This window comes from Neolamprologus multifasciatus, chromosome 23, assembly GCF_963576455.1.
Source record: "Neolamprologus multifasciatus chromosome 23, fNeoMul1.2, whole genome shotgun sequence".
Classification (NCBI taxonomy): domain Eukaryota; kingdom Metazoa; phylum Chordata; class Actinopteri; order Cichliformes; family Cichlidae; genus Neolamprologus; species Neolamprologus multifasciatus.
The window spans coordinates 30,868,831-30,892,871 of NC_140460.1; the positions used below are offsets into that span (position 1 = coordinate 30,868,831).

Sequence of the window (24,041 nt, forward strand, 5' to 3'; positions counted from 1 at the left end):
CTTGACATTAACTGAAGAGAGCCCCGATCTTGAAGTTTGCACTTTGTGGAATCACCTGACCATCTGCTGAAGGTAACACGCAGATGTGGCTAAGACTAGCATCGCTGCATGTAGCCATACTCTTTAAGACTCATGTTAGCTTGGGTTTAGATTACATCCCATCAGTACAAATGTGCTGCCATTTTTAGTAAGCTAATCTGCTCCTTTTAAATGAAGCCTGAGTCAGCTAGCACAGTTAAAACAATAGCTATAACCTACAGCCTTTAATAATAATTAATTATGGAAATACTGTCTGTAAACAGTGTCAGGAGTCCACCTGTTACCACATAACCTTCTGATACCTACGATTTAAAATAATTGATAAAGAGTGATTACAATGATACCGATCAGTCCATCACTCCCTGTATTATTGTTGTCTGAAACTAGAATATATGTGAGACTACATGCGCAGTTTTATTTTTTACATGACAGCCATCTTTATGAATGCAGTTTGTAAAATCCCACAACACATTTATACATACATATATTCATGTATTTATAATTGCTCTTATTATATATTAAATTGTCAAATAATTAATTGTTTTTTTTAATATCTAATACGTAAAATACATTAAACATTCATTTGTAACTGATTTGACTAATAAATAAATAAATTTATCACATAAGCAATTATTAATTCATGAATGCTTTATTTCAAATGTGTGTTACTCTATGGTAAATCAGACTGACTTGGAATTCTCAGTTTTCAGTTTACATCTGTCTTTTTACAGTTTCCTTTGAGCTTCACTGCAGTTTGGAGAATAAATGGTGAGTGTTTGCAAATAAGCTGGTGTCTTCTATGCAAATTACAGGAAACTGTGGTTTCTAGTCAGATAACACACACCAATTAGTTAAACTGCAGGAATGTCTTAAAGACATAAAGACCTGGATGGCCACTAACTTTCTGCTTCTTAATTCAGATAAAACTGAGGTCATTGTACTCGGCGCTGAAAAGCTTAGAAATATGGTATCTAACCAGATTCTTACTCTGGATGGCATTACCTTGGCCTCCAGTAACACTGTGAGGAACCTTGGAGTCATTTTTGACCAGGACATGTCCTTCAACGCACATATTAAACAAATATGTAAGACTGCGTTCTTCCATTTGCGCAACATCTCTAAAATTAGAAATATCCTGTCTCAGAGTGACGCTGAAAAACTAGTTCATGCATTTATTACTTCCAGGCTGGACTACTGCAATTCATTATTATCAGGATGTCCAAAAAACTCACTGAAAAGCCTTCAGTTAATCCAAAATGCTGCAGCAAGAGTACTGACAGGGACTAGAAAGAGAGAGCATATTTCTCCTGTTTTGGCTTCCCTTCATTGGCTTCCTGTTAAATCCAGAATTGAATTCAAAATCCTGCTCCTCACATACAAGGTCTTAAATAATCAGGCCCCATCTTATCTTAATGACCTTGTAGTACCATATCACCCTATTAGAGCACTTCGCTCTCGCTCTGCAGGCCTACTTGTTGTTCCTAGAGTATTTAAAAGTAGAATGGGAGGGAGAGCCTTCAGTTTTCAGGCCCCTCTTCTGTGGAACCAGCTTCCAGTTTGGATTCAGGAGACAGACACTATCTCTACTTTTAAGATTAGGCTTAAAACTTTCCTTTTTGCTAAAGCATATAGTTAGGGCTGGACCAGGTGACCCTGAATCCTCCCTTAGTTATGCTGCAATAGATGTAGGCTGCCGGGGGATTCCCATGATGCATTGAGTTTTTCCTTTCCAGTCACCTTTCTCGCTCTCTATGTATTAACAGACCTCTCTGTATTGAATCATATCTGTTATTAACCTCTGTCTCTCTTCCACAGCATGTCTTTATCCTGTCTTCCTTCTCTCACCCCAACCGGTCGCAGCAGATGGCCGCCCCTGCCTGAGCCTGGTTCTGCCGGAGGTTTCTTCCTGTTAAAAGGGAGTTTTTCCTTCCCACTGTCGCCAAAGTGCTGCTCATAGGGGTTCATATGGTTGTTGGGTTTTTCTCTGTATCTATGAAGCGCCTTGAGGCGACTTTTGTTGTGATTTGGCGCTATATAAATAAAATTGAATTGAATTGAATTGAAATTGAATTGAATTGAAAAGTGACCAAAGCAAGGAGCTTTTTGGTGCAACTGATTTTCACCTAATGACAGCCAGCAACCTCCAGAAACCACTCGCCAGCCGGTTGGGATTACATATGTTTCCTAGCAACCAGAAAAACTGAACTTTCGAGTTCGTCTATAGCTGTGTGTCTGATTAAAACAGAATTATTTGACTATTTGTACATATTGTTACTCAGTAGCAGAGCGTGTTTTGAGCTACAGCACATTTGTCGCCAAATGCAGTGATCTGATTGGTCAGATCTGTTTATTCAGATTCTAGAAATTGGGGGGGGGGGGGGGGGGGGGATCATTCAGTTTAAAAAAAAAAAAAAGCAAACTAGCTTTATGCCATTAAATTCAGTTAAACACATCTCACATTCAGCCAGTACAATCAATCACACTGGTGGAAGTAAGAAACTGTTTTGAAGACATTCATCTGAATATTTCAATTTTGTTTTTCACATTTCTGAAACTCCTGTACAGAGCAACAAAAAACCCTGGCCCTCAACTGCTTGGAAAAGACAGACGATGCATAAATAATAAGATAAGAGATAATGTCAGTTAAACCCCAGAAACTGAACAAAAATCAATTGTAAATGCAATAAAATATGCAATTTGCAAAGTAACACAGAGGCGAGCAAGCCTGCGGACAGCCCAGCAAGTGGTTTAGCAGACTGGCCTACCAATCTGTGTACCAGCCTCTCCCCTCTTCCAGCACATTTTCTCATTCCCCCTTCAGCAACATCCTGGGATTACTGCACTGTATGGATACCAAGCTGCCAGCACATACACACACTCCTCCCCCTTTGTCTCTCTTTCCACATCCTCTTCCTGCCTCATTAGCATGCAGCTGGCTCACTGATATTCCAAAATTGTGCTGCTATGATTTGATTAATGGGATTTGACTTGCAGCGTGTATCCCTGAAATGGGTGTGGCTTTTTGGAAAACTGACAATGGATGAGGCAGAGTCCTGCCAGTTTGTCTCTGGAAGCAGTATTTCCCTCCAACACCTGAGGACGAGTGTGTTCGCCACCTCACACAGAGTCTAGTGAAAAAGTACAGCCAACTAGGGTGGCATGCCAAACTGTCTGTGGACCAATTTGTCCTCTCTTTGGCTGGCAGAGTAACCCACACACCTGTGCGGCACAGAGCTTTGTGTCAACACAGCAATCTGAGCCAAAGCACTAGTGTGCAGATCAGCCACCACCAACAGCGACAATGGTGACACAAGTCAAAACCAGCACATCACACACTGAACTAGCAGTGGTGTGAGCAAACAATCACCACTCTCTTACGTGAACTTGGATTTTCATTCAAACTGACACACAAGTCCCAGAAACTTCATTTCCAAGGAACTAATGATGACCAAAATCCCCATGGGAAACAAGGTTTTCCAGCTAATTGTGACCGCAACTGGTCATGGTTTATGGCTGCCCCTACCTCCTTCCTGAAATCTTTCCAGTTTTTCCATTCCACAATCACCGAGCGCTTGTTTATAGGAATCATCTGATTGTAAGAGTTCTCTCTCTCTCTAATACTGTACAGTCTTTATCTTACATGAATCACCTTGAGGCAGTTGTTGTGAACTGATACCATATAAATACTTGATCTGATGTTTTCACAGCAGCTTAAAAGGTCAAGAAAGCCTTGGAAAAATGTTTACGGGCATATCCATAGTCTCAAATTCCCTTTGAACATGTCTTGGTTGGGAAATAGAGCCCAGACTTTAAGGTCAGTTTATTGGGGGTCAAACAACCCAAACAAAACAGTGAGAAAGGATGAACATTGATGCCTTTCTCAATCTTGATTGCAGGTCTGATTCTTTAGCAATCCCTTGTTAATTCCTTATGAGAGGGAGGGAAATATAAGGTATTCAGCATCTGAATCTACACTTATTTTATTATCTGTGAGTTTTAACACAGTGTAAAAACAGCAAAAGATTGTCTGCTGAAATCTCTCATTTTTTTTAGTTCTCAGCTATAAAAAAAAGACAGTACATGGTGCTCAGATCAACATATTGTTGCCTAGACACGCTTGAATTCATTAAGCTTCTTGGTGGCTATATTATTTAACCATAAGCTTACCATTAGATGATTCTGAAGATTGTTGGCCTACTGTTTAATTGACAAGGTAATGAGTCACAAGAAGCCTCTGCTGAAGGTTCAGCTCAGGTTTAGACTTATCTCAGTAAGTGAGATAAGTCTAAACCTGAGCTGAAGTGAGATAAGTCTAAACCTGAGCTGAAGGTTCAGCTCAGGTTTAGACTTATCTCAGTAAGTGAGATAAGTCTTTGTGTTTCTCTGATCCAATCTTAACCTTCCAGTTGAAACAAAAAGTGAACCGCTCTGCTTTAAGAATAATATCATGCAGGAACCTTTGAATGGTATTAAAACTATGACTTAATATTAGTTGAAATGACTCTGTCCTGTGTGAATACTGTGTGCTGCTCTGTAATTGGAGTTACAGCAATCAAAAGAACCAATTTTACACATGAACAGCTGCTAATATGTGATTTGCAAGTCTATAGTCATTTAAATGCTTAAAATTGAATAAGTGAAGGAGCCTAGCTCTGGAGAAGTTCTGAGAGCAAAAATGAAGAAAGTTAAATTAGCTCTGCATCAAAACTCCACGCTCTGAAAGTATGAGAGCAGAAGCTGTTTAGGGCAGAGCTGCAGCAGCTGCAATTATTATATTTGCAGGTAAAAACACAAATTGTTAGGATTTACTTAGAAGCAGCATATTTTGAGTAGCAATTATTATGCATTGCACCAGTTGGAAAAATGGTGATTCAAGTACTGCAATCTGCAAACAAGTTCAATTCATCTCAGTTTAGTTTTATTTATATAGCCCCAAATCACAAGTTACATTGCAAGGTAAAGTCCCAACAATAATACAGAGCAAACCCCAACATTCACACAACCCCCTATGAACAAGCACTTTGGTGACAGTGGGAAGGAAAAACTCCCTTTTAACAGGAAGAAACCTCCGGCAGAACCAGGCTAAGGGAGGGGCGGGGCCATCTGCTGTGACCGGTTGGGGAGAGAGAAGCAAAGCAAAGCTTTGGATAGCTAAACCTGTGCATGTGCATAATTTGGTTGTTTCACTGCTAATGTCATGCTCTAAATACAGAAATACACTAATTTACTAGAAGCAAGTAAGAAATTGGTGTCTTCAGCATGTTTTTGGCACTAAAACATGGCAACAGCAGATCTGCAGACAGACCTGCTGCTGCAATTATTGGAGGGACAGGGGAATGTATTGTTGACAACACCAATAGAAGATGTCTTGCAACAGGAAGGGGTAAAAAAAAGCCAGCAATGAGGGCGATCGTGGCTCAAGAGTTGGGAGTTCGCCTTGTAATCGGAAGGTTGCTGGTTCGAGCCCCGGCTCGGACAGTCTCGGTCGTTGTGTCCTTGGGCAAGACACTTCACCTACCACCTACTGGTGTTGGCCAGAAGGGCCGATGGTGCGATATGGCAGCCTCGCTTCTGTCAGTCTGTCCCAGGGCAGCTGTGGCTACAACTGTAGCTTGCCTCCACCAGTGTGTGAATGTGTGTGTGAATGGGTGGATGACTGGGTGTGTAAAGCGCTTTGGGGTCCCTAGGCAGGACTAGTAAAAGCGCTATACAAATACAGGCCATTTACCAATGAGGGTGGAAAAAAACTCCTTCTTCTGTAACTTCTGTTACTCAGACTCTAAGCAAATCCTATTCTTCTATTATGTCCTAGCAAATTACACACATGCACCCATATATAAGGATATTGTTCTTATCTGTTATTTGTATGGTTGTATGCACACAAGTAGTGAGCCCACTCCCACATGCTTGCATCTGTTCCTGGCATCAGGGTAATTAGACAACAGCGATCCGAAGCAGCTTCACGCATGGCACCCCTTGGTGTAAAAAGATTACCTCAAAGGCAACAATTTAGTTTTTTCTATATTAAATTAGAGGCCAGCCGGTGGCTTTGGCACAGTCACGGTAGGACCGGAGGAGCAGGGAGCGGAATGGCGCCTGGCAGGGATGCCCATATGTCTCTTTCCAATTTGCTGTCACTCACTTGAAAGAGTGCAGCAAAGGAAATAGGAGAACACAGGTCTCCACCACTTTCCTAAGCACTGACCTCTCCCCACTGTCTTTGATTCCATGCTAAGTGAGAGCACTTTTGCTCAGTTTAACTTTGAGCTACAAGGACACATTGGTGCCCTGGGGAATGCAGACAACCAGGGAGCGAGTGATATCCCTGCGCTTTCCCATCCTCAAAGAGCAGCGTTGACTACATTTTAAAAAAATGGGAGGAGAAAAGGGAAGAAGGGTGATCACAGAGAGCGGGGGCAGCTGCTGCCTTCATATCATGATTGGCCACATGGGAGCAAAATGTTTAATGATGAGGAGAATGAAAGGAAAGAGATAAGGAGGGCAGGGCTGAGGGGGGTGCAGTGTGAAGAGGACAGAGGCAGAAAGTTGCAGACAGCATGACAAATCCCTTAAACAGCAACAGGTGGCAGCTAGAGTGGGAAAGGCAGGCACAAGTACTCCAAAAGATATATGGCAAACAAGCTGGAGGGGACTGTCATTGACCTGGGAGGGGCTGTTATGGAACAGGATCCTGTTCTCCAGTTCTCTACTCTCATCTCCTCTCTGAGTCTCAATGTATCCGCTGAGCCAGTCAGTCAGGCCTCTTCAGCACCTGTCTCCTGCTGCCTTCCTGAGGCCTGTCAACCACAGTCATTTGGCTGCTGACAGACTAATGCGCCTCCAGGAGCTGTGGGCTCCACACATGTTTGGCCAGAGACACAGATACACAAAAGGTGACACTACGGAGGTGGACAAAGACACAGAACAGGACAGGAAAACAAATGCTGAGAGTCAGAAAGAAAATCACAAAAGGAAAGTACAACAGATCCGCTGATTTACTGAGCCACCAGAGGCTCCAACAGGGACAAAGTAGTAATACCATCCTCTCCAAGACATCTGTAAAAATCCTTGCTTCTTCTATCAATCTCCTAAAAACTGATTTTGCTGTTAACATCTACTACATCTATATCTACTAACCAACCAGTAGTAATCATATCACATCCACTATCACTTCAACTTCACATAATAGGCACCAGCTCAGACATGTTTTACTGAGGGAAATCCTGCAGCCCACACCAACACTTCACGTAAAAGCAGAGTCAGGAAAAACCGTAATAACCAACTGGCAGGACTTACCCATGTCTGTGGGATCCCCGGGAGCGCCCCGAGTAGTAGGAATAGCCCGAGTAGGTGGACTCTGTATCCATGGTGATGCAGTCCTGCTGAGATATCCGGGCTCAGAGCAACACAGAGCCTGCTCTACTCAACCGCCAGCAGAACGGAGCAGAACCTGGTGTGCTGTCTTGTCGAGCTGGAGGTGATCGATTAGATCGCTCAGGAGGATGACAGAGGTGTCAGCTGTCAGCAGTCAGGCTTGAAAGCGACCCTGGGGGCGCCCGGTAAGGAAACATTAACCTGCAGAGTGGAAGGAGGGGACAGGGGGAGACAGGAAAATTTAAATTCAAAATGTTAAGTCTCTGGAAAATCTGTCCACATCTGTTAGCGATAGAGACGAAAACCCAAATCAAGCATTCAAGTCACGAGCTTTTTCGCCACATCTATTTTTCTTCTAGTGCTCAGCGTGCTGACGTTTATCTGCAGCTGCATGACAATCACTGTCTCCTAGCTCCAAACCTGCACAGTGACAACACTTCCCATAAAAGGCAGTTCTCAAGAGGTTGCACTTCAACTGAGCATTCCAGATAAAAGAAACGCCGCTATCCCGAAACAGCAATTTGCTCCTATTCCCATTAGACTGGCAACTGTTGTTCTGAGGCAGCCTTAAGTCTGTGACACACAGTAAACAATTTAAGCCCGGCACTGACAAGCTCCGTGATGAATACAGAAAGAGTGCCATAGAGATAAGGCTTATTTTCGAAGGAGACGTCAAAATGAGAATGAGGTGTTGCCACTTTGGAAGTGAGTCTGAAAGAGCTGTGATAGCACAGGAAATTCACACAAACAACAGTTTCACCTACATGTCTGTAGATATCTGTAAAATCCTGGCTTGAGAAAAACTGTCAAAAATACTGGTGGCCTCCAGTGCTACCCCTTAGCCTTCTAAGTTAACTCCTACAGGACTTACTTAATGAGTTACCTCATTTACAAGAAAACCTGACCACCTTGAGGTCGAGGTCACTGAGAACTCTGAGATTTGGAGTCTCATATATGGATCCTGGATTCATATGCAAGACTCCCTTTGTGCTGGTATTTCCTCTTCTTCAATAGCTGGATGCTACGAACACAACTTCGGCTCCTGTTACAATTGTGTCAACCCAGGATTAGACTATTAGGAAGTGAACTCAGGTCCTTGCAGCCTTATAGCATATGCCTCACCAGCTCAACCAAGTGCCCACAGTGTGGATTTAATAATAAATATAAAGAACAATTATAATTTTTCCTGCTTGAACTAGATTGCACAGGCATACCTAATGAAGAAGTCAACAAGTGTGGCTTTAACTAGTAGGAATGCATGGGAAAGGTTGTAGTAGTGGTGGTAATGGGGATTATCCTGATATTAAAAAAGAAAATGGTCAAACAATAGCAATGGAATTTTTTTTTTGAAACTGTAAAACTGTTTGAAACTGAAAAGTGTCTCATCTGGAAAAGGGTCCAGTAGAGATTAACAGATGGGCTGGTTCTGCTTCTGCAGTGATGCAGGATGCAGACACTGTATTGGTCTGTAATAGTAATCATGAATGTGAAAGCAAAGCAGTCGATGTACATCCATCATGAGCTTTGTTTAGTGACCAAAAAAATGAGACCATGGATATAAGCAGCAGACATGAGTTTCCTCCAACGGGTGCCTGGGCTGTCTCTAAGGCTCTCCCTTAGAGAAAGGATGAGGAGTTCTGCTAGCCACAAGCCACAAGGTCTCAGAGCAAAGCTGCTACTCCTCCACATTAAAATGAGCCAGCTGAGTAGGTTTGGATATCTGACTAGCATGCCTCCTGGATGCCTTCTTTGTGAGGTATTCCAATCATGTCCTACAGGGAAAAGGCCCAAAGTCAGATCCAGGACCTGCTGGAGAGGTGATATTGCTTGGCCCGAGTGTCCCGAGCTGGTTGAGGTGGTCGGGGAGAGGGCAGTAAGGTCTCTGCTGACACTGTAACCTGGATTAGTGGTAGAAGATGGATGGGTGGATGGATGAAAAGTGAAAACTTCTGAACTGGTGGACAGAACCAAAGAGCGTGGATATAGTTGCTGGTAGACGTAAAGCCCATCTTGAACATCCGATGACCTGTATAGTGCACTCTATGTAGTATTTTGTATTGAATTAATTGAAGACTGGGATTTCTAATTAGATGAAAGGTTTTTAAGCAAATCTGAGACCAGAAGCTTTGGTCTAAGTTAACTGATAAATCCGCTTCCCATTTTGCAATAGGAAGGGATATTGATTCATCTGTTTTAGAAAGCATTCTGTATATTTTGGAAAGTAATTTGGGGGTTTTAAGAGTAAGAAATTGAACCACACTTGGTGGTGTTTGTAGTTCAACTTGACCCGGTTTAAATTTCTTTTTTATTATGGATTTAATTTGTTGATATTCTAAAAATCTTTTCTTGTTGATCCCATATTGTGTAACTAGTCTGTCAAATGAAATAAATTCTGTTCCTTCTAATATATGTTCTAAGTATTTGATTCCTTTACCATTCCAATCTGAAAAGTTTATCATATTATTGTTTTGTAATATGTCAGGGTTGTTCCAGATATGTGTATGTTTGCATGGGATTAATGAAGACTCTGTCAATTTTAGAAAGTCCCACCATGCTGTCAGAGAAGAGCTGATGTTGACGCTTTTGAAGCATTCATGTCGTTGGATGTTTGAGCTGATAAATGGTAGATCTGAAATCTCTAGATTATTGCAAAGTGCTTGTTCTACATCTAGCCAAGGTTCATCTAAGAAGGTATGTTTTAGCCATCCTGAGATAAACTGAAGCCTGTTGACTAAGAAGTAGTGCTGCAAGTTAGGTACCGTAATTGTCGGGCTATAAGCCGCTACTTTTTGCACAAGCTTTGAACCCTGCGGCTTTTAGTCAGGTGCGGCTTTTCTAAGGATTGCAAATGATTTTTGTGATATCGTAAGAGGATTTGTTTTGTTTGTTCCGCTGTTGTACGGCACTACGTTGCCTGGCGGAAGGGCATGTGATCAGACACACAGTATCGGGGTTCAAGAGTGGTATGTTGGTCACATGTCCATCCGCCAGGCAACGTAGTGCCGTACAAAGTAGCGCGAAAAACAAACTTCAAAGTAGCGCTACGCGTTCAGTGGGAGGCGTGGATGACGAGCGGCGATAAACTTGCGAAAAGCAACTTATGCCCAACTCCACCAGTGGATTCTGACAGCGTGGAAAAGTGTGAAAACATCCACGATCACCAACGGATTTCGAAGGGCTGGACTGCTGCATGATGGAGAGCAGGACACCGCCATGGCCCTTCTGAGGGTGTTCAACTCTGACACTGACAACGAGGATTTCTTTGGTTTTGAAAGTGACAACGAAGGAGAGAAGCGGAGAGTGGATGACGTAGCCATCCTGAGCCTGTTCGTTTCTGACACTGGAGAAGAGGACTTTGGTGGTTTTAGTGCGCAGGAAGAAGAGAAAGATGGTGGTGAATGACTGACTTTTCTTCTTGTTAAAGCCCTGTCACTGCACCTGAGCCTAAAAGGTAGGCCGAATCTATTTTTCTGGTGTGCTGTGGGTTATTGTTATGTACTACATTTGTTACTCATTTATGAAGCACAGTACATGTTTCGTACTTGTAATTACCGGTACTTGTACGTATACCTAAAAAGTTATGCAAATATGTACCCATAACTTGTTTTTCAAAATATTAATAAAAGCGATGTGTCTCCAAACAGCCATCTCTTTCCTGACAATTCCCTAGCATATTCCCCGTGCATATTCTCTTACATATGATAAGTCAACATTGAAACACCTGCGGCTTTTAGTCAGGTGTGGCTAATGTATGTACAAAACAGGATTTTCCCCTGATTTTAGCTTGTGTGGCTAATGTTCAGGTGTGCTTTGTAGTCCAGAAAATACGGTAGCTCTAATCCTCCTTTATCCTTGGTCTTTTGTAGTGTTTTTAAGCTTATACATGGGGGTTTATCTTTCCAAAGGAATTTGGACATGTATGAATCTAGAGATCTGAACCAATCTTGTGGCGGTTTAGTTGGGATCATTGAGAATAAATAATTTAATTTTGGTAGGACCATCATTTTTATAGCGGCAACCCTTCCCATGAGTGATATGGGTAAACATTTCCATCTAGCCAGATCGCCTTCTACCTTCTTTAAAAGTGGGATATGGTTTAATTTAGTTAGATCTGCAAGCTTGGGAGAAACATTAATACCTAAATATTTTATATTTCCCGATTGCAGTGGTGTAGAAGAAGAATTATGGAAGGAGCAATTAATCGGAAGGACTGTAGATTTTGACCAGTTAATTGAGTAGTCTGATATTCTTGCAAAAGAGTTTATCAATTCAATCATCCCCGAGATATTGGTTTGTGAGTTTTGGAGAAAAAGTAACACATCATCCGCATAAAGGCTGATTTTATGTTCCACGATCTTGCATTTTATGCCCTCAATTACTGAATTCTGTCTAATTGCTGCTGCTAGTGGCTCAATAAAAATGGCAAACAGTGAAGGGGAGAGTGAGCATCCCTGCCTGGTGCCCCTCAGGAGACAGAAGCTGGAGGATGTTTGGTCATTTGTTCTGACACAAGCTGTTGGGGAATTGTATAATATTTTTAACCAGTTAATGAAAGAGGATCCAAAACCAAATTTGTGTAAAGTTGCAAATAGAAATTTCCAGTTAACTCTGTCAAATGCTTTTTCTGCATCTGAAGAAAATATTGTAGTTTCAAGGTTTTTACTGTATGAGTAGTCTATCAAATTAAGTAATCTACGTGTATTTGTTGATGAGTGCCTACCTTTTATGAAACCAGTTTGGTCAGGATGAATTAAGAGGGGGGTTATTTTCTCTAGCCTCTTTGAGAGAGCTTTGCAGATTATTTTAAGGTTTACATTTATAAGGGATATTGGACGATAGCTTGAGGGATATACAGGGTCTTTGCCTGGTTTTAGCAGGAGATTAATGTTTGCAGAATTCATATTTGATGGAAGTCACAGTTCTGTAGTAAGATGTGAGTCACAGCTTGAGGCGTGCTTGTAAATACATTCACATAATAAAGCAGCAGGACACACACACACACACACACACACACACACACACACTACTCCGAGGGAGATGAAATACACAGGTAGCTCAGACTAAATCTAATTTCTGCCTGACTCTGCACACTGAGCCTGTCTGCCTACACCTGACATTAAACAGCTATAAACTCTGTGGAGTGGAGAACAAATATATAGCTTATATTAACTCTTGGCTGATATTAATGCGACACCAGCCTCAAATAACATAACAAGTGATGTGGTGCTTTGGTTATGGTGAACCATGAGAAATATTTTTGATTCTGGATAATTGCATCCATCCAGGCTTCCATACCATATCCTATCTGTGTCCTGGAATGGTTTTATTAAACAATAAAGACACTAACTTCAAAATTACTTCCCCTCAATTGAAATATGAGACATGGTCAATATAAAGTCAATAGAACTCAATCCATCCATATTTTGACAGACACCAAACCAATTATGTGGTTGGAATAAAACAGAAGCCACATCACGTTAGGTTGATGCACGCAGCGTAGGAGGAGTTGCTGGCAGCAGCACATGTGCTAACGTTTGAGGTACTGCAGTCACACACACATGTTAGGAGTGCAAGAGGTTTCAAAGAAAAACTGACAACAGAAAATGTTAATGAACTCGAGCAACAGTGTTACCGAACTTGGTGGGGGACAAACTGTAACACCAAGCATCATCTAAGGCAATGCCATATATATAATATATTAGGGGTGCAACGATACACAAAATTCACGGTTCGGTTCGATACTTTGGTGTCACGGTTTGATATTTTTTCGATACAAAAAAAATGTTCATGCCTTTTTAATTTGTCATTTATTAAATTTTCACGGCACATTCTGCACCACATCTCTGTGCGTTCATCATTTGTTTGAAGCCAGCTCACCTCCTGCAACCACTTTTCCGAGAATACGCGCTTCTTTTGTGGTTCGGACTCCTTCTGACATTTCTTTGGAGGTGGAGGAACATCACAGTAATTGCTTAAAGGAGCTTCTTCGACATCTTTAAGAGTTCTAAACAAATGTCTGTCCTCCTCCTGAAAATCTTATGTACGCAAACACGCGTTGCAAATTCTTATCTTGTGTGCGTTTTTTATTTTGACAGCGAATGCGCACCTGCGGACCACTTATGTGCACCTCTGGTTATTTAGCTCGTCATATTGCAGCCACAGAAATTCTTTTGTCCATAAAACCATAAAGCTGCACTTTCTTTTTGCCTTATAGTCTGATTTGTCATAACTTTTCCGTTTTGTGGTAAGCTTTTCTTTGGCTGTCACTTCTTCACCCTGACCTGTCTTATTTGGCTCAGCAGAACTAAAATATATATCCTGCTGCTTTTACACGCACTCACATAACGCTCAGCGATTCTCTGCGCGATCAACCTCTCACATGTTTAAGCTGCGGAGATTTCACTTGTCATGTTTGCATAGTAAGCTAACGATTGATAAGACGATGTCAGGAATTGGTGCGCAAATTATCATCACTCACCAATCAGTGCTGTCGCTCTCTATACACAGTTCGCGCGATTGCAAAGTGAAAGCAAAAAACAAGCGCAAATTCAAACGCCATTTCAGTAAGTCACATATTGACAGTGGCTCACCGATGCCAATGACATAATTACCCAGCTACATTTCCGAAAGAATGCAAAAGCATTGACATATATTTTTCCTTCCTACGATAGGCCGACGGGCAGGGCAGAGATAGATTTTGGTAGCCCGACTGGAAAAATCGCTAGCCCGACATCCCGGGGCTAGCGATTTTGCGAGCCCTGTATCTGATTGAGGAATCACTCATCTTTGGAAAAGAGAGTTTATTACAGAGAAATGGCTCTTTCCAAAATAAAAGCTATACTATACGCTTCTTCTGGGCTATATTCTCAGCAGCATATTAAACATATCAGGTCCCCATATGAGAATTTTTGTGATAAGACTGTTTCCACGTTGACAAGCCCAGTCTGAAGCTGCAAAAGTTTCTAGATCGAAACCTGCACTGAAACTCTGAGCAGTGGCTTGGAGCGCAAACACAAAGATTTATGGCTGATTTACGGCTCCAGACGGCTTGAAGGTGATGAGAAACTGAACAAACTGTCTCCCTGTTATTCCACATTCAAAATTCCAGGCAGAGGAGTCACTTAGCCAGGTTTAGTGCACAAACTACACTCCCTATCTAACACTTAATGGGGACCACACACACACACACACATTTCTGGTTCCAAAAATACACTCTAAACATGACCCATTTCGAAGGAGAATGGTGTCGGCACATCTGTGACTGTGTGAATGCATCCTTGTCTGACTGTCATTGATCCCTAAAAATACTTTGAGGACTGCAAAACTGCATATCTGGATATGTTAATCCTGTAAATCATTTTTAAATGTCTGAATCATCCTCACATGATGACAAATCCTCCCTCAACTGGCTCTCTGCAGTCTTGCCAGCCTGCTGCATTACCCATGCATGCAGTATTCTGTCATGGACTCACATAGAAGAAGTAGGGTTTCCATAAGCTCCAATTTTTTAAGTAATTTCTGCCTCCAACAGATCAATACCAGTTCTTTCCAGTATATTTACTGGCCAGACTTAACAGGTTAAAAAAAATCCCAGAGCTCTTCTCAACAAGCAGGGATTTGAGTATCAAGTAGTACATCAAAGTATCGATCTTAGGTAAAGTTTTAAAATGACAAGTAAACACAACTTTTGAAAGGAGCAGTTTAACATTTTAAATAAACCCACCCTCTTTCTTGCTGAGTCTAAGATGAGATACTCATCATGCCTATAGAAGCTAATGCTGGAGTCACCAGCTGAGTAGCTTACTATAAAGACAGTATCAGGTGGAAACAGCTAGCTTGGTGTAGCCCAAACTCAATACAGTTTGCCTAAAAGCACTTTTAAAGCTCAAAATGTTACATCCCATTTGCCTAATCTGTACAAAAAACCCAAAGTGATTCAGGACTTGGAAAAACAGCAAAATGCAGTTTCCACATTATGGCTACTATAGAGACCCAAAAACCAAACTAAATAGCCAAAACATCTCTTTTATTACGTGTAGTTGTCAAAATCTATGTTAAATCTATACAACAGTCATCTCAAGGGGGCATGTATATTATAAGATAAACCCTATAAGAGCAAGAACTCCAATGAGCCAAAAATCCCCTATTTGCAAACACTTGGCAACAGTGGAGTAAAAGAACTCCCTTCTAACAGGAAGAGATCTCCAACAGTGCCTTGAAGGAATGTAGAAATGTAACTACACGTTCGGTTGACGTAGTCTGCAACTATTACAATACAGGAATAAAAATCATAGCATCAATGTAAGGACTCAATAATGTCTGCATGTTCCTGGAGGGAGATTGCTGAAACTATCGGAATGGATATAACTGAATGTACAAAGATGTGGAAAAACTTGAGGGATAAATGTGTTTGCCCCTGAGGAAAACTGACCACAATAAGGAGTGGGAACCCAGAAAGAAAATTAGTCCCAGCATTATATTGGTCTTTATCATGGCTAGCACCGCATATAAAACACCAGGACACAACCTCATGGTAATTAACACAATGCACCAGCACACGCATAAATGCCTGCAACGACATCAGCCACTTGCTGGTTGCATCATAGGCTCAACAAAGATTCCTCAGAGAAGTCTAAATCAGGCCATATGGTCAACCTCTGGCTTTAACCAGCATGGCAGCAACCAAAATGTTAATGTTGAGACTTCAGAAAGCAATGGATGAAGTCACAGTCTTTTATATACAGTTTATGATCACAGGAACATTTTCTGTAGGAAAACAGACATTACCCGAGGCTACTAGTGGCTAACACTCAGAGGTGTAAATACTAGGATCAAAATTACTCTAATTACTCTTAATTTCTACCTAAAAGTGTTAAAAAAGGTTTTCTCCAAATCAAAAGCAACTATAAAACCAAAAAAAGGTTATTCTGGCGGCTCAGCCAACAGCTTGCCAACCTTGGTTAAGTGGTCCAACCTAGTGCTCTCCTGCAGACTACATCTACTGAATGATGTGCGCTAAGTGAGCTGGACATGTCGCAGGTGCATTTCCAATACCTGGTTTAATCCTCTTAACAGTGAGGGCACGCAGCTTCAAGAGGGATTAATTGGGTTAAATGAGAGCGTGGTCCAGGTTCAGTCTGAGTGCAGGCACGGGGAAGGATCAGCCGGGTTAAAAGCTGATCGATTATTTCCTGCTTCAGTGCGTGCAAAAAAAAAAAAAAAAAAAGGGAAAAAAAAAAAACATGTTTTTCCTTGTTCGGACACTTCCCACTGAGCACCTCTCCCTAATAATGCATACAAGAAATCCAGTGAGCGGCCCGGCTCTGAGGTCTGTATTGTGAAACGGGATATCCGAGCGCTGTCACGTGCGGTTTCTGTCTTTGCCATGCCAGAGAGAATTGGTAAGTGGAACCACTTCAAGTTTGCAAGTCCAAAGCTGAATCCCTTCTCTTAAAGAGGGAGGCAACCTGACAGGTTCTTCACAGTAATCCAAGACCCCTGCTGAGCTGCCGGCTTGTCTGTTTGCCCTGGAAAACACCCGCAGCAAGCAGTGGGAAAAGAGTAAGGGCTATATTATATCACTGCAATCAAGCATGAAGGGTATAGACTCTCACAAGGCCCTTTTGTGCGCTTTGTGAAAACATATCGTTCAATTAAATGACTCAAACCCATCAACTAAACTCTGAAAACTAAATGGTAGAAAGATTATATACACTCCAGTCTAATATAACCTAACAAGTACAACAACCTGAGCACATACATAGCAAATAAACAGCCAGCAGACATTAGTGGGAATGGAAACAAACAACCTTGCGTAAACAGCCCAAGAACATACTTTCATCTGAGAGCAGAGTTCCTCCGTGGCCACGAGACATCTGCTGTCAGCCACCAGCTACACAGTGCTGCGTAGCTGCCCCTTTCCCATCACATCCAATAAAAACTGGCAGCATGGCAAGATCTGATTATTACCGGCTTCAGTGAACACATGTATGTAATTTAACTAAAAGGTTTGGCATTGTAACATAGCTCAAAGATCATTTTCTTTGTTTATCCTTTAGACAGCAGACAAAGAGTGCTCTTTGTAAACTGAAATTTAGCTGAAAATCTAGCTATTGTGTTTATTTTCAGCGTCACGTTGTTATTCTTGGACTGAACCTAGGATAGAGTGGTGAAAAACGGTATTTACCCCCCATCTTCATTTCTTAGTTTTTAGCATATTTGTCACCTAATTTTAATATGAGACAACAAAAGTTGTCCAAACGTGCAGAGTAACTGCCCCCTAATAACCAACTGTACAGCAATAACTGCAATCAAGTGTTTATGATAACGGGTAACGAGTCTTTGACACAGCTATGGAGGAATTTTGGGCACTCTTCTTTGCAGAATTTTAATTCAGGCAAACTGGATAAACTTAAAGTATTAACAGCCTGTTTAACGTCATGGCAACGCATCTCAGTCAGTCATCTCAAGTCCAGGCTTTGGTTCATCCACCACAAAGCCTTCTTTTTGTTTCAATTTGAATAATTGTTCTGCATAACCCAAGTGTTCTTGAAGCTTCAGGGCAGAAACCGTTGATGGAACCAAATTCTTGGTTTCATCAATAAACAGCAATGAATACGTCGTTCAGGTGCTAAAGCAGCAAAGGAGCCCCACACCATCACACTTCCACCACCATGTTTGAATGTTGGTCTGATGTTGTTTTTATGAAATGCTGTGTTAGCTTTATGCCAGATATAATGACAAATTTATAACATTACAAAAAGTTCAGCTTTTTTTTCAAATCAATCAAATAACCCTTTCCAAATTTCTCATCCGTTTCTTTATATTGTGGCATGAAGTTGTGCTTTCTGAGAGCTTTTAGTCTACTTCACTTTGTCAGACAGGTTCTATTTAAGCGATTTCTTGATTCAACAGGTCTGGCAGTAAACAGGCCTGGGTGTGGCTTGTGAAATTGAACTCAGCTTCCCAAAAACTGTGGTTAATATTAATAAGCAAAGCAATTACACAGGACCAGCTAGGCTTGGATAGCTTTTTTTCCCCCCTTAATAAATGAAATCATCATTTATTTACTCTGGTTATATTTATCAAATATTAAAATTAGTTTGATTATGTGAAACATATATGAAAAAAGGAATAAGAGAAATCAAGAAGAGGACAAGTGAGACTACCCAGCTTTTAAGCGAGGGTTCTTCTGACTGGCTATGGTTTGAAAACGGTGATTTCACAACCAGAGCTGCGTGCCAGAGGCGATCATAGCAGGGATAGCTGCTTTAACCGACATTGTACAGATCAAGAGAAGACAAAAAATGTAGAGAACAATCTGAAGCCTGAGCTTTTGTTGCATTAGGATTCACGTTTTATGAACATAACATGGTAAAGGTAAGCTGACTAATAAGGGGAAGCATAATAGATTCACTTTAAAAAAAAAATGCATAGTATGTATTTTAATGAGAATGTTGTGGTTTGGAAGGCTAAGATAACTTCCAGGGAAAGTACTACAATGAATATGTAATAGTTATAATAGCAGACGTGCAACACGAGCCACAGTGAATATCTTCCAGCCATTGTAAGACGATGCTTATGGACTGATGGACGTTTGTTCGTGGTGCAACGAATCTAAAATCCAGAATGCAAACTGTGACTCAAAACATCTGGAATACTGTCTGCATCTTGCTCTGTAGCAGGCATGCCACCGTTAATGTCTGGTTAAATTATGCTAGTCTGCTGAAAGATGTAATATTTAAAGATGGAATTTATTTTTTGTATATGATAAAGTTATCGGTGGTAAAAAGTCTGATGGTCTTCCAGATGAAGATCATCAGCTGTACTGATAATTTCATAGTGATCTGATCCCTGACTCATGCATTTAGGTGAAATAAATGGAACTCTCTTAGCTTTAATATGTCATAAACTGGTAGGATCATAAGAAAAGAGGAGTAGACTGATTATAGCAATGAAGTAAGTAAACTATATAAACACGTTACGTGTTAATTCTCATACAAATGCCAACACATATCCTGTGCCTTTTCACAAACTAGAGTTCACTTAGAATAGAACTAAGGGTCCCCGAAAAGGTCATTTTCAGTCTGGGTGTCTAGTCCTGAGCAGATCTGACTGACAGCTTCACAGCAACCAGCCTGAAAGAAAAATATGTGATGTTTTAATACATCAAATTGGAAGCACTTAGTAGTTACAGCTGCATCTTGAGGGGATTAACAATTATTTGTGAGACTGACATTTGTGAAGCTGTTTACGGAAACTCCAGGAAGCACACAGCTCACTCACAACCTACCAAATTACTGGTCCCATAGCACACAATGAACTTTTACAGCAACAGACGAAGAGACATGCAGCCTGTACAGAACCTGTTGTTTTCATGCGGGCCGAAGTCACTGAACCAACAAGGTGATTTGCTGCAAGCTGATTTCCTCCTAAACCACGAAGGCATGCTCATTATACGAGTAGGAGCCAAGTTAGAGGCAGAAATGGCACTTTCCAGTGTTGAACAGCAAATTAGGCATTTAATGAAGCAGCCAAGATTATCTATCGTGTTTTCATTCAAAACCTCCTTTCAGGCAGCCTGCTTATCCGCTCTTCCCCTTTACAGAGCAGGAGTGCAAAGCTCTGTGGATCATTCACACCCAGCGCTGATTAATCCTGAAATCCCACAGCCTTTTATGGCAAATCTTTGATTCCTGCACTGTTTCAACCCTAATTTTATACTCAGTTACTGTGGAGACACTCACTTTGCTTTAAAACAACAAAATCCAACTGAACCACAAGTTTAAAAGGTCGAATGTTTCCGGCACATTGGTTGAAATGATTAGGGCCAAATCTGTAGCGAACATTTCATCTCTGAGTGATGGAGGTTTAAGGAAATATACTCAGGATGCAAAGAAGTATTGACCAAGTATCAGTATTTGATGCAGGTAGAGAGGTATTTACCGATAACAGGGGTTTATGTGTTACTCCTCATCAATGTTGTGTTTGATAAAGGTCAAAAAAATGATGTGATGACGCGCTGACAGACTTTCTAATAGGTGGATGAACATCTCCATCAGCCCAGACTGTCACAATTTGTGCAGCCCTATAAGACGTTATTAAGAGCTAATTATGTATGAGCCCCGTGTTTACTCAGTTCTTCAGCATGTGATGGCCTTAGTGCTAAACTGGGGATTATCACTTAGTTATAAAATAACTGGATAACCTGACTTTTGACATAATCTCTACACAAAGATGTTTTTGTCATTCATTACAATACAAATTAGCGTGCTGCTCAGTTGCTCCCCAACATCAGCACGCAGCTCATTCCTTCTCCCTCGCCGCCCTGCTCCACAGCCACAAGGCCCTCGCAGCACTGCCTCTATTACCACCATGATAAAACATCTCCCTTCGCTGTAATAAGACCCAAGCAGCTCCCAGTTCAAAGTACCGACTTCACTTCACTTGGAGAGAAGGCAGCTCAATGACGGCTGCAGTCATGAGGCGTGCCGGGACACGAGGGAAGCATGTCGCAGTGGAAGTCTGGCTCCGGTCACAAGCTCGCTGTGTTGTCATCTATGACTGAGCAAATGAGGGCCATTAATTCTGTGGAATTCAATCAACATTCCCAAGTGTCACGAAAGTGAAGCCCAGAGAAAACCACTGAGATGAAAACAGACCCAGAGAACCAGCAGCAGACACTTCAACGTGCACATTTCGCGCTGCTGCAGAGTGGCAGGCTCACTGACACCGACTCCACACCTTATGCTTGATTCACAGCTGGCCTTTACCTGTTGCAGTTTTGTGCCAGTGTTACTAGGCAACCGCAATGAGCTGGTCCTCGGTGGTCAGTCAATAAACTGACTTCTGATGAACGCAATAGCCACAGTCAGATTATCTAGTTGATATGAAGCTCCTGGTTTATACAATAGGGCTGGGCAATATGCCCTCAAACAAAATCGTGATTAATGGAACATTTTACAGATTGGTGGTATTAGCTTTCGATTCACTTTTAACTGAATTCTATTCAATTCAATTTTATTTATACAAATCACAACATCAGTTGCCTTTATATTGTAAGGTAGACCCTACAATAATACATACAGAGAAAGGTCCAACAATCATATGACCCCCTATGAGCTAGAGGTGGGAATCACCATACATCCCACGATACGATATTATCACAATACTTAACGCACGATACGATATTATTGCAATTTTTTAAAATATTTTGCGATATTCAGATTCTGTACATAAAGGTAAATTTTATCAATATTGATTTTATCTACCCCTATGTACCCCGCCTCTCGCCCTATGACAGCTGGGATAGGCTCCAGCGCCCCCCGCGACCCTGAAAAGGATAAGCGGAAGTGAATGGATGGATGGATGGATGGATGATTTTATCTAATATCAAAGTCTCACACTCAGTCTTTCTCTCATTTCAGTTTGATTGTTGACAAACTGAACGGTTTGTATTACAGTCTAGTCCAACTTAACTGAACGCAACCATCTGGTACAATTATAGCTATTCTGAACTATGCAGTTTATGAAAACTATGCAGCCCATTAAGCAACTGAAGAATTTGAAAGTAAATTAAAACAAAATATAATTTTACATTAAATAAAAAAGTTTTAAACTTAATTAAAATAAAACATGTCTTAAATTAAAATAAGTAAACTGTCATGTTTATTGCTGCCATAAAAAAAAAGGTTAAACACATTTGGACAGTGAAGGAATGTCAGGATTCTTGCTCAGAAAAAGGATCAACATGCTCTGAAGTCAGAGCAAGTCATGTTCCAGTCCACAAAAACCTTTTTTGTAACAAAATATCGATTTCTGCTGTCCCTGTATCGATACATTATTAGCAAACAAAATATCACGATACTACACAGTATCGATTTTTTCCCCCACCCCTACTATGAGCAAGCACTTCGGCGACAGTGGGAAGGAAAAACTTCCTTTCAACAGGAAGAAACATCCGGCAGAACCAGGCTCATGGAGGGGCGGGGCCATCTGCCGTGACCAGTTGGGGTGAGAGGAAGAAGACATGATAAAGACATGCTGTGGGAATGAATGAAGTGCCCAATCCTACTTTAAAAGAATTTTTAAAAACTATTTACATCTTGAATTACACAAATTAGCTATTGGCAACTGCTCCCTGCTTTTTAACAGGAAGCAGCCCTTTTAAAAAAAACCTCTATTTTCAAAGTGCTTCCCTACATTAATATGCCGATCGAAAAAAAATGTTTCAATAGGTTATGAAGTAGTAGTGAACTTCTTCGTTTTATCCTGTCAAAGCAAAATAATTCCCATTATGCAGAATGAAAATCAGATGTTATGCTAATCTTCAGAAAAGTCTCACTGATGTGTGACTTTACATATATCCAGTTTAGGATCCTCTTCAACCCCATTTTGTCTCACACTTTAAAAAAGTTGTTGTAAACGCAAACAGTCACTACAAAAGGCGTTTCTGTTTACACTTCATCTGGTTACCTCTGTATCTGACGTTGCTCCAGGACAATCGTTTAAACTGATCAGTTACCTCTTTGTGATGTCATGGCTTTGTAAGACAAGGGGAAAAAAAAAACACACATATGAGAGGTTTGCCTTCAGGGCTTTCAGTCAGCAAGATAAGCAAGATAAGCTTTTCAAAACATGGTTATCATTGCGAAAGGGACTAATTTGATACAAACCATAAGCTTTCCCCAAAAGTCGTTTAGAGGTTTAAACCTATCTAAGAAATGGAAGGACTCATAAATAACTACAGTATTGTCTGTGGATTGTTTTCTTCCAGGCGGAATAGTGACAATAAGTCTCAAAATGTCACTATGAATTATTAACTACATTTTAAATATTTTATTATTTCAACCACTGGACGTGAAAATGCCAGGATACTTTTAAAAAAATCATTTCACACAGATTCACAATCATTATTGTTGTACTAAAAGCAGTAGAAAAGTAAAAAGAATAAAAAAAATCAGTCCACCTTCACATGAAGGACATAAATTAACATGATTACACAAATCGTATTTTTCTTAGAGAAAGCCCTGTTTCCTCTATGATTCTACTTGAACAGCTCGTGTAACTATTTAAATACTCAGAGTCACTAGAAGCTATTCAGCACATCACATTATACTGCAGCAGTGCATGTAAAGTGGCTGAGCCTCTTGTTTATCAGAACCACCCCTGCAATGTAAGGAATTCTGCAGAGCTCACTGATTTCTAACCAGCTAATGCAATGCCTAGAGTTCGTGGTTATTTTACAGAAGTAATTCTGATGTCAAGCTTAAGAATTAGGTCCAAATATGCTGTATACACAGACGCACTGTCAAGCACACATTTTACATATGACAGACCATTGATAAGCTTTGAGGAAACCAGAGACACTGTTCTAGAGCAGGAAATGAAAAAGAATCCATGTGCACTGTGAATATAAAGTCCTTATGATGATGAGGGTCTTACATAATTTATGGAGAGGAAGCTGTTGTCACAATGTAATGTCGGTCAGGGATCTCACTGCATCACTCATGCAGCTTTTATTTAGAGAGATTTCATATACTGTGTGAAAACATCAGCCTTTTTATGACTGACTGTAATTATAAATAAAACTTTTTTTATTAAGGCTAACCAAGTGGTTAGTCGTTTAA

The 24,041-nt window shown here is 40.9% G+C and overlaps 1 protein-coding gene across 3 annotated transcripts in view; it reads right to left on the reverse strand.

Annotated features, from left to right (window-relative positions):
* Positions 1 to 24,041, reverse strand: part of LOC146491972 (vang-like protein 1) — a 62,282-nt gene that overhangs the window by 36,784 nt on the left and 1,457 nt on the right. For 2 of the 3 annotated variants that reach the window (XM_085150823.1, XM_085150821.1), the window contains exon 2: positions 7,336 to 7,614. In XM_085150823.1, the coding sequence (XP_085006949.1) occupies positions 7,336 to 7,406 (71 nt within the window). In that variant the 5' untranslated portion in view covers positions 7,407 to 7,614. Of the gene's footprint in view, positions 1 to 7,335; positions 7,615 to 16,368; positions 21,669 to 24,041 lie in introns of those variants that run through there. The other variant, XM_085150822.1, reaches the window with a different exon arrangement.